At 40.3% G+C, this 12,168-nt stretch overlaps 1 protein-coding gene across 4 annotated transcripts in view; it reads right to left on the bottom strand.

Moving 5' to 3' along the window:
* The window catches only part of adck1 (aarF domain containing kinase 1), a 169,438-nt gene continuing 157,270 nt past the window's right edge, over positions 1-12,168 (bottom strand). For all 4 annotated transcript variants that reach the window (XM_062968365.1, XM_062968366.1, XM_003214365.4 and 1 more), the window contains 4 exons: positions 5,247-5,396; positions 3,776-3,973; positions 2,617-2,810; positions 1-1,443 (listed from right to left, as the gene is read on the bottom strand). In XM_062968365.1, the coding sequence (XP_062824435.1) occupies positions 1,275-1,443; positions 2,617-2,810; positions 3,776-3,973; positions 5,247-5,396 (711 nt within the window). In that variant the 3' untranslated portion in view covers positions 1-1,274. The remainder of the gene's footprint in view (positions 1,444-2,616; positions 2,811-3,775; positions 3,974-5,246; positions 5,397-12,168) is intronic.

Raw genomic sequence — 12,168 nt, 5'->3', positions numbered from 1 at the left:
TTTTTCCACTCCACGGAGAACACTCGGTTTTATTTCCACTTGCCAGTATACACACACATAACCAGTACTTGACTTGTGAATGATTCTGAGACAATAATAGGTTGCCATTCAACCGTGCATCTTCTCTCTGAATACTTCCAAATCAGGCTGGTCTTTCTGCTTCCATTTTACTGCTGGTCGTTTAAGCAAAGAGAGCATCACAAAAGGTCCAAAACTTGCACTTAAGTTGTGGCAGATGTGAGAACTCAGAAATCCTCAGACCAAATCGTTAATTTCCGAACTCCGAATGGGGAGTAGCATATAGAACAATTAATCCCGAATTGGGAGTAGATTTAGGACAATTGTTATTTTGAACTCTTAACTCCTGGATGCCACAAGCTACCATGGCCCAAAAAGTAACTTTTCCAAGCTCTGACTACTCAGACTTTGTGGCTTCTAAAATCTTGCACACTTAATTTCTTATTTGTTTAAAAAAAATAGTAGAGGTGAAGGAGAATGAAAAGGAGGACAGTTGTCCCTCCACATTTGTAGTTTTGGCTTTTGCTGATTTGATTATTCATAGATTAGATCTTGAAAGTTCTCTCTAGGTCCTCCACTGTGACAATATAGTCAACTTCCTTCAGTCATGCTGGAGGACCTTGAGATTTCTAGAGATTTTTAACTCATCGTTTTGTTTTTTTTAATTTCCCAGAGGTTCTGTACCCCTAACCTCAGCAAATGTGGGTGCTTGGCTATATTTCAGCAAGTGCAGATTTCCCACTCAAGTGCCCTGCAAATTGCTTCCAAATTGGTAATACTGGCTGAGGCTTATTATAACTATAGAAACTATTGTAGTGTGTTGCTAGAAAATTACTGGTCTTTTGCAGAAATTTGTTACAAGATTTTGTGACTGGACAAGATTTCACTACTTTATTTAAAAAAAACCAACAACAACTCTGGACCAATAAAAATTAGCATTTTTGAGGTCTTTTCGGACTCCACTTGGAGACTATCCAAAGGCCTGAATACCGCAGCATTCTCTCCAAGCAACTACCTCCCTGGACTATGTCTGGAAACACAGGACTTCTGGCTCCCATGAGCTCTGACTGCTATTTTGCACTTTCCCCTTCTTTGTGCCAGAGAAACAGTGACCCTGCACAAGGCAACAAAGACAGCACCATGTGTTACATGAAAATGAACCCAGAAAACTCCAGCAGAATAAATATGAACAGAGTGGTACAGTCAAAAGAGACAAGGAAGAAATTGAGCCCAGTTCCTCCCACCAGTTTATGTCACTATGAAGAATGGTGCATCCAGCACAAGAGAGCAATGACCCAGTTCCCCAGCTGGGATCCTTTCAGACGCAGGAATAGTTCATACAAGTTTATCTGCCATAAGTTCAGGGCTTCAGAGAGAGAGATCTGTGCTTTTCTGTACGATGAGTTAGTCCTGCTCTTCTGATACCTAAGTAAAACACAAAAATGAGCACATTAAAGCTTATACAGGAGACCAACAGAAAAGTGTTCCCTATAAACTAATAGTTCCCAAACATTGGTCCTTCAGATGTTTGGGATTTTAGCTCCAAGAATTTAGTTTGGGCCAAGCTGGCTGGGGTTTCTGGGAGTTGAAATCCAAAAATTCTGGAGGACCAAAGTTCAGGAAACTAATTCAGACATACAGGTTAAATACAATAGAAATCACCAGTGTCTGTTGGGCTGTGTGTGTATATGCTTTCATTTGAGCCTAAAGCACAGTATGGAGGAAGCGTAGCCACAACACCTTTTTGCACGTACACATACAGTGCACACACATTGATGGTCTCACTTATCCCTAGCTTGTTTAGATGAAAAAATGCCTGATAAACCTTGGTTATGGATCCTGTAAGCCTGTAGGAGCAGAAGATTTGTTTTAAATACCTATCCCCCACAAATTTAAAAATATCATGAAAAACTTAAATGTCACTTCCAAACATGGCTTCCAGGTTCCATTATCAGATGAAAATGGGATAGTGCTGCCTATTATAGATGCAAGGGTGAAAACATTGGCCACCACTATAGTTGCCTACTCTGGCTTGAAAAGATCTCTCCTCATCCCCACCTGCATAGCAGGCTTAACTATGGGATTTGCTCTGCAGGTCTAACTAGACAATAGTCAAAAATGCATTCTTTTCTCTCTTCTATTTCTGTTGGACCCATCAATGTGTGTATTCCCTGTGGCTGTTGGTAAGAACAAGGAGCATCTGTTGTCCCACATCCTCTGAACTGGAAGAAGGTATTCAACAGCTAGAACTACCCCAATTCATGCAAATGCTACAGAAGTGTGCTTGTGTCAGGAAGTCAGTTTTACTTGGCCGAAGAAAGCCTGTGAGCACCAGCCTCCTAACTCAGGCACCAACTGTAGGAATGCTTCTGGACTTGGTGGAGAGAGGGAGGGTCATTGCGTGGAGTCTTTCCTCACCAAGAGAAAGCCCATGTGCAAAGTGCAAGTCCATGACCCCTGAAACAATCAGGCCCATGATGGAGCTTTAAGTGTGTAGGGGAGGTTCATTTCCCCATCTCATATATATATACACACAACATTTCCAATCTTAGGGAAAATAGCATCCTGGGATCAAGTCTCATGGGAAAAGGAACTCACGCGGAAACTGCTCGTATGCAGCAGCGAGTCATGTTGAGGAAAGAACTAGCACTGGCCCGTGTTTGCAGTGCAGATTCGACCCCCCTCAGTAAATCATTGGTCTTCAGTAGCAGCAACATCTGCCGAGGGACATTGTTGAGAAGCTTGGTGATCTGAGGTAGGTAGGCGGCAGCATTGGTCCGGATTTCCACATCCTGACGTAGTGGAAGGGCAGGGGAAACAGGAAAGAAAGTGGTTCATATTGAAAGTGCTAGCTGTGCCTATTTCCATAAGCCATACATAGAGCAGCCAACCCTAACGTGGTACCCACCAGATGCACTTGACTATAAATCCTATAATCCTCAGAGAAGTACCCATTGTCTATCCTGACTGGAAATGGTGTCACATGTAATCCAACACATCAAAAGACACCAGGCTGGCTAACACTAATCTCAGAATACTTGCAACTGCCTTTGTACAGGCAGCTATCAGTCTGCAACATACGGTAAAAGTTAACATAAAACACCACTTTAACTGACTCTACTGATCTCTACTGAGTGACCACTCATGTTCCGGGGTCAGATGTCAGCTGCCTCTGCCTCTCATACTGCAAGAATCCAAGTGAATTTAGAGTTATGATGGAACTTCAGACATGACCATGGCGGTTTCTCCACAGCCTCTAAAAGTTGGCATATTCATTTTGCAAATCCAGAAACCAGCCAAAGGAGGACTAATAACTGAGCACATGAAGCTACCTTACACCTGTCATCGTTTAAGTCCAGTAGAATCAACTGTAATCCACAATTCCATGGTCTCAAGTAGTGATTTTGACCAGATTTGGCCTTTTACCAGAGATGTAAGAGTGAGCTATGTTCTCTTCTTCTTCAGAACCACAGCTTCTCCCACATAAAGAATTGTGTTGAGGCCATAGCACAACAGTAGAACACATGTTTTTCATGCAGAAGGACTATGGTTCAATTTCTGGTTTCTGAAATCAGGTCTGGGAAAGACTCTTAGTATGGACCCTTTGAGAGCAGCTTCAGTCAACGTACACATTACAGGGCTAGATTGATCAATGATCTGACTCATTGCTGGGTTCTTATGCAGGACTCCATTAACCTAAACATAACACCATTCATCAACACAGTATTCTCCTAAATAATGAAATCAAAAGTTGTACCTCTTTAGCTGTGACTGGCAACTGGTCAATCCCCCTGTTGACTGATTCCCAAGACCTGGCAGTGAGCATGCAAGCAAAGAGAGGGTACAAGTCACCAGCTCCCAGTCGCTGACTATACTTTTGTATCTGTTTCATATCAGCCTTGATCAGGGCTTGCCAAAGCCGGCAGTAGTCCAAGCGGAAATTGTCTGTCAAGACCTTAGGAAAGAAGATATTTTTCTTTACAAAAAAAGAAGAAAGCGAAACAAAAAAGGCAAGGTTCAATAAAACGCTTACATTACATAATGGATTGAAGACAGATTTCTTTGATAACAACACTTGAGTAAATATGAATGAGAAATTGATAGGCCACGGTCATTCCTTCAATTCACAAAGAAATAACTAACTGTTTCTGGAAGCTAGTATGGTGGTGGCTTGCATAGAATAGGATACAGGGGGAATAGGGTTCAAGTCCATTGAAACTCCTGGGTGACCCTGGGCATGTCAGACTCACTCAGCTCCAGAGGAAGGAAAAGGCAAATCCTGTCAACAAATCTGCTAAGAAAAGCCTATTATTAGCTCATCTTAGACTTGCCATAAGTCAGAAATGACTTGATGGCACACAACAATTGACAATGCAATGGAACACATATGAGCACAAATGCCATCTTTTTTGGTTAGCACCAGTATTCCTCAGCTGACTATGAATCCAAAATGCAAATTACAATAGATCCCAGAGTACATGTTCATTGTGCAAATGAGATATCTTGTAACCATGTGCCAGAATTTTCCTACTACCTCCTGCCTTAAAAAAGTTGGTACAGTCCAGGTATCAGAAATTTGGCCCCTGGTCCCCAACACAGTGGTCCAACTTTATCTTAGAGCAGTGGTTCCCAACCTTTTTTTGACCAAGGCCCACTTGAACAAGGACCATTTGATCGGGGTCCACTTTGACCAGGGACCACTCTCCAACATTAGTACCAGTTTTTGGTCAACTTTAGATTCAGACTGGTTATTTGGGGTGCTGATTCAGAAAATTGCATTGGATAGACCACATCAGCTCTAGTTTCTGATACAGAACATATGCCATGCAGTAGTTGCTATCTGCTCACCCACAGAAAACCATATTTAATAATCTAAAGCTGATGTTGTCTATCCAATGTAATAGTCAGCTCTGCAGAAAGGAGTGGAAATAATATAAATAAAACAGAAGGTTTGCAGACCGGATTTTTGTTCTCATGGCCCACAGCTGGACTGCGTCACACAGGTTTGGAACCACTGTCTTAGAGCCTCTGTTTGTCATGTAAAATGTGATATGGATTGTAAAGACTCAGATTCTGTTAGCCCAGGCTTTGTTGGAAAGACAGAATTTATAGTTGTCCACCTTGCCAGATTGATTTTACTAGGTAATCTATCTTGCCTGAGAATACCTTTTGCCCTTCACATTGGCTATAAGATTCCCCTCATCTGCTTCTTTTGCCCTCTTACTTACCTGATAAAGTCCGTGATCCAAAAGTATAATGTGTGTTTTTCCTGTAGTTGAGCACTTCTTTACCAGCACATTGCCAGGGTGTGGGTCACAGTGCACAAAGCCATTCACAAAGATCATTTCACTGTATAATTTTCCAAGGTTGCGAGAGATCTGAGGTGGGTAAACAGACGGGCACAGAATGAGATACATCCACAGCAAGGAACAGCATTATGGCCACAGAGTTCAAGTGCCAAAGAATAACAACTTTGGAAAGGAACGTGTTCAGTCTATTGGTGTATCAGAGGAAGAGCAAATGCCATTAATTGCTGCCAAATCAATATCAAGACCCTATAAATGAGAGACCTCCAACAAGTCACTTTATCGACAAAAGCCCTGCTTAGGTCTTGCAGACTCAGGTCCATTGCTTCATTTATGGAGTCTTGATCTGGAATGCAGTCTTCCTCTTTTCTACTTCACCATATATTGTTGTTTTTCTGGAGCATCTTGTCTTCTTCTGATATGTTCAAAGCATGACAATGTAGTTATTTTGACTTTTAGGAAGAGTTCAACCTTGATTTGTTCTAGGATCTATTTATTTGCCTTTTTAACCATCAACAGTATTTGCAGAACTCTTTTAGAGCACTACATTTCAAATAAGTTAATTTTCCACTTATCAGCTTTTTCCATTAGCCAGCTTTCACAATCATATAGCAAAATTGAAAATACAATGGCATGAACAACCCTAACTTTAATATTCAATGATATTTCTTTACTCTTCAAGATTTTGTCTAGTTCTTTGAAGTCCTACACTTGTTCTGATTTCTTGATTGCAGTCTCGGTTCTGATTAATGACTAAACTAAGATATGGAAAATCCTGAGCTATTTCGATGTCTTGTCTACATTAAAGTTATGTACATCATCTATGGTCATTACAGTGGTATCATATGTTTATCACAACATATAGTTTTCCATATAGCCTACTAATGTTCTACCATGCCGAATTCTGGATCAACACAATTCCATCATACTGTTAGTGAAAATATGTCAGAAATGATTTAAATGTCTTTTATGAAAATGGACACCATTATTTTATCTAGCACACATGAGAAACTCACAGTCCCTTCCTTGCTCTTACTGTGTCATCCTTCACACCTCCTTGCTCAAACAGATGTTAATCTCATTTATGATGTACGCAAAGATGAAGAGATATCACAAAACTATTTAAATCATTCTGTCAAGTGCTTGTGATCTCCCTTCATCAGCCATACTCCACAATCATATCCTTATCACTACAATACATTATTAAAGTCAGCTGAGAGTCAGTAAACAGTCCTGGAGTTTGGTATCTCACTTTCACTGTTGGGGGCACATATATTTCCCCCCCCCCCCCATTATGTAACACAATTGTTCAGGGTCTCTTAACCAGGTTTCTCTGGAATTCAGGGACTTCAGCAAGATGTATCGAGAGCTTCTGAGAGAGATTATGACTGAGGGAAGACTTTTTGAACTGTACTTTCAATGCCTGAAAATTATTTCAAAGGTTCAGATTAAAAAGTTTGAGAAAGACTTCAATAGCCAAACACAAACACTGAGCAAACCACCGCAATACGCACACACACACACAAGCTGCTGTCTGACAACCTCCAGCAATACAGAAATAGTATTACAGCAGGGTGCCCAAGAGGCAATTAAAAAACAATTATTATAAATGATCCCGGACATATCACTAAACATCCACAGTATAAGCAACAAACTATAGGACTCTACCAGGAAAGGGAGAATGATTCTGCATGGACACTGGTAACAAATAAAACATGTTCAATCCGAATGTAAGGAAGGCATATTTTAAGAGTACTTTGCAAAGATCATCCTACCAAGCAAATATGTATGTAGAACCATAGAATCTTAGAGCTGGACTGGACTCCAAATACCATCAAGTGCAGGAATATCCAACTAAAGCACTCCTGAAAGATGTCAATTCATCTTCTGTTTAAAGACCTCCAAGGATGGACAATCCACCACCCTTTTTGGCAATCTATCCCCATGTTGAACCACTCTCACAGTAAAAAAAAAGTTCTTCCTAATGGTTAGATAGAATGTTCTCTCTTTTTTTGAAATTGAAACCAGTTTCATATTTAATCTTTGAAACAGCAGAAAATAAGCTTGCTCTATCTTCTACATTACATCCTTCAGATATTTAAATGAAACTATTATGACACCTCTCAGTTGTCTCTTGTCCAAGGTATGCATAGCCAACTTCTTAAGTCATCTCCTTAAGGTTTGGTTTCAGATTTTGATCATTTTGGTTCTCTTCTCTTCTCTAACTTGTCAAAATCCTTCTTCAAGGGTGGTCCCCAGAACTGGACACAGTATTCCAGATAACATTGGGCAAAAGCAAAAACAAGTGACACTCATTCTTCCCTTGATCAGGACCCCATACAACTGTTGATGCCGTCCAGGGTTGCATTTGTTTTATGGCTGCTGCATTACACTGTTCCCCTCATGTTTAGCTTGTGGTCTACTAAGATCTCAGATCTTTTTCATGTTTACTGTTTTCTACTGAGGTGTTAGCCATTATATATTTGTGCATTTCATTTTTCTTGCCTAGAAGTAGTATCTCACATTTTTTGGTGTTGGAAATTCATTTTGTTAGTTTGTGACCTAGTTCTCCAATCTGGCAACAGAATTTGAAATCTAGCATGAGTCAAAGGACTATCAGAAATTTTCCATATAATCACTTTAAAATTGCATTTACAGTAGAGTCTCACTTATCCAACGTAAACGGGCCAACAGAATGTTGGATAAGCGAATATGTTGGATAATAAGGAGAGATTAAGGAAAAGCCTATTAAACATTAAATTAGGTTATGATTTTACAAATTAAGCACCAAAACATCATGTTATACAACAGATTTGACAGAAAAAGTAGTTCAATATGCAGTAATACTATGTAGTAATTACTGTATTTACGAATTTAGCACCAAAATATCACAATGTATTGAAAACATTGACTACAAAAATGCGTTGGATAATCCAGAATGTTGGATAAGCGAGTGTTGAATAAGTGAGACTCTACTGTATTTTACATTTCCATACTACCCAATAGCGAAAGCTCTGTGTCCCATTAACAAAATGTCTGGAGCTACACTTGGTTCCAAAACAGAACAAATATGGGAAAATCCCAAAGGAAACCAAAAACAATGCAAAAATTATTTCTTCAATATTTTTACACAATGGCCAACCATTAAATATTTCTATCTCAAGGGGTTTCAATCTTCTGTCCCACAGATGTCTCTCCTTGACAGTATTTTTATATCACTTAGAAGTGATCTTTTGATCCCAGGAGTGTCAGCTGGAGAAGGCAAAGAGTGTGCATTGAGTTGAACAGGGATGATGTGTGAAGCTGAGTGATTTGTTTTCCCTCTCCTTTTTGGTGGGGAAAACACCAACAATGTTCAAAAGGCTTTTCTAAGTATGCAAGTGTGAATACATAGCAAGCAAACTGCTGTGATACAATTTGAATAATAAGTTCCTAGGTGTGAAATTTCAGGTGGTTTGTAGACCCAGATCTTTTTAAGCTGCATCATGGAATGCTGGACACCAGAAAAAGGTATTGTAAATCAGAAAAAGGTGATGAGAGATTGAAGGGAATGAATTCTACTGTAGTGGTAGGAACCTTTGTGTGACACCCCATCTTGAATACTTGTTCCTCCTGTTAAACATCACTATCTTTTGAGAGCCTATGAACTAGGATGGGGATCAGGCTGTTTCATGGAAGATGAGTTGCTTAGATGCAAAGGAGATAGTACGAAACAAAGAGACACCCATATATATATATATATATATATATATATATATATATATATATATATCTCCCCACAAACACACACACATATTCTGATAGCATCCTGGAAAATAGCCAGCTTGCTGGGATTCTGAGCACATCGGGGCTAGTCGGCAGCCAGAGCACTGGAAGAAATTTAAATGTGTTCATCAGCATTAATCACAGAGCAGTGATAATAAGAGCCACTATCTGTGCTCAATGTGTGAAGAAGCAGTCTATATATCACCAAGGCTGTGCATGCTGTCCAGTTCTCAGTGGATTTCCCTGTTCAAGGTAAGGAAAGAAAGTCCATGTCTGTCTGGGAAAGACTATGAGATAGACTGTAGAAGATATAACATGAAGAAATAAAGAAATTGAATTTTTATATGTGAATAAATATGAGCAGAATTTTCCAAGCAATCGACCTCTAGATGTGTTGAACTACAAACTCCATTGTCCTTGCCCAACATGGCATTTAATCTTGCTGGCAGGGGATGATGGAGACAGCAGCCGAACACATCCAAAGGCCAACAGGTGGAAATGGTTGTATCTGAGTATCCTTGTGCAGATACATAGTTTCACCTGTAATTGTAAACCTTCCTAAAAGCCTAGGGCTAAAGCATTCATGAACCTGAGATAAATTGTGAATATGTGCCTGCCAGAGATTGGAGAATAACAATTTCCAGTGAAATATCACTCAGAACGTTATTCTGGCTGCATTTGTCTCTTTTGAGTTCGCCTTCAAGCATGAATAAAATCCAATGGGTTTTTTTTCCAAAAGAAGATAAATGTCAAAATATTATACTGCATTAATGACAAGATGAATGCTCATTTAATTAGGGAACAGCAGCTGCAACATTTAATTTTCTGGACCAATCGGCCTATCAGGACTAAGCAAGAGAGCTTGAATTTCATGTACACTGTGATCAAAGTAGAAAATGGAGATGCTGTGAACTAGGGACAAATGAAATAAAAAATAAATCAGAGAATTGAGGTTTTGTTATCCTTTCTTGCAGCCCGAATGGATCTAACTTCCTATACAAATGTATATTGTTTAGGTGTCTTGAGTAACAGGCATGGCTTTCCTCCAAACAAGGGAAGTGTCGTGGGATGGGATCATCTGCTAATGATGCCTACCTATCTACACAGAGAACTGCACTTTCCAAGATTAGTAGGTAAAGGTATTCCTGAGCCTGAATATACTGTACAAGATTTCCCTAGCCTAAAATGATACATTTTAATATATTGGGTTTATGGTTCCCGTCCCCTTGATCTGGTTATGTAAGTGTGATTTATTGTTATAATTGTATTATTTTACTTTGTTTAATAATGTGTATTATGTTGTTATGTAATGTTTGTGTTGCTTTTATGACTGTAAACTGCCCTGAGTCCCATCCGGGAGATAGGGCGGTATATAAATAAAGTTTATTATTGACACAACGACGTTGTATGACACAGCAAACAAGATAGATATGCTGGATTTCGTTTCACAAAATCACAAGTCGAAGACTTCCCAAGTGTCTAGGACTGTGTGATGTATTTTCGGATTATGCGTGCAGATCCCAGTAAGGTGGCTTTTTGCAGTTGGCAGATCGTAATTTTGTCAATGTCTATTGTTTCCAAATGCCGGCTGAGATCTTTTGGCACGGCACCCAGTGTGCCCATCACCACCGGGACCACCTGCACGGGTTTCTGCCAGAGTCTTTGAAGTTCAATCTTGAGGTCCTGATAGCGGCTGAGTTTTTCCTGTTGTTTTTCTTCAATGCGACTGTCACCTGGGATGGCAACATCAATGATCCAAACCTTGTTCTTTTCCACAACTGTGATGTCTGGTGTGTTGTGTTCCAGAACTTTGTCAGTCTGGATTCGGAAGTCCCACAGTATCTTTGCGTGTTCATTTTCCACAACCTTTGCAGGTTTGTGATCCCACCAGTTCTTAACTGCAGGGAGGTGGTACTTGAGGCATAGGTTCCAATGAATCATTTGGGCCACATAGTTGTGCCTCTGTTTGTAGTCTGTCTGTGCAATTTTCTTACAGCAGCTGAGGATATGATCAATGGTTTCATCGGTTTCCTTGCACAGTCTGCACTTTGGGTCATCAGCTGATTTTTCGATCTTGGCCTTGATTGCATTTGTTCTGATGGCTTGCTCCTGGGCTGCAAGGATCAGGCCTTCTGTCTCCTTCTTCAGGGTCCCATTTGTGAGCCAGAGCCAGGTCTTCTCTTTATCAGCTTTTCCTTCAATTTTGTCAAGGAACTTTCCATGCAGTGTTTTGTTGTGCCAGCTGTCAGCTCTGGTTTGTAGTGCGGTTTTCTTGTACTGGTTTTTTGTCTGCTGTGCTTTGAGGAGTTTCTGATTTTTGACTTCAATCAAAGCAGGTTCTTCACTTTGTTTTACATATTCTGCCAGGGCATGTTCTTCTTCTTTGACTGCTTGTTTTACTTGCAAGAGTCCTCTGCCCCCTGATCTTCTAGGCAGATACAGCCGGTCAACATCACTGCGAGGGTGCAGTGAATGATGAATGGTCATGAGTTTTCTTGTTTTTCTGTCCAAATTGTCCAGTTCCGCCTGTGTCCAATTTATAATGCCAGCAGTATATTATTATTATTATTATTATTATTATTATTATTATTATTATTATTATTATTCCCCTGACATGATGTCCAGTCGAGTCCGACTCTGGGGGTTGGTGCCCATCTCCATTTCTAAGCCAAAGAGCCAGCATTATCCATAGACACCTCCAAGGTCATATGGCCAAAAAGACTGCATGGAGTGCCGTTACCTTCCCGCCGGAGTGGCACCTATTGATCTACTCACATCTGCATGTTTTCGAACTGCAAGGTTGGCAGAAGCTGGGGCTAACAGCAGGTGCTCACTCCACTCCCCGGATTCAAACCTGCGACCTTTCAGTCTGCAAGTTCAGCAGCTTAGCGCTTTAAAATGGGAGCTCCCATTTCCAAGATTACTTGTTGTTATATGATGTCAAGACAATTTTGGTTTATGGTAGCCCTATGAATGAGAGATCTCAAAAAGCCCTGGCCATCCCCTGCTTGAAAACTCATGGCTGTGGTTTCCTTGATGGAATCAATCCATCTGTTAGCACAATTTTTCTCTTTCCCTA

Source organism: Anolis carolinensis, chromosome 1 (genome assembly GCF_035594765.1).
Source record: "Anolis carolinensis isolate JA03-04 chromosome 1, rAnoCar3.1.pri, whole genome shotgun sequence".
Taxonomy (NCBI): domain Eukaryota; kingdom Metazoa; phylum Chordata; class Lepidosauria; order Squamata; family Dactyloidae; genus Anolis; species Anolis carolinensis.
This window is presented reverse-complemented; position numbering and strand designations above follow the sequence as displayed.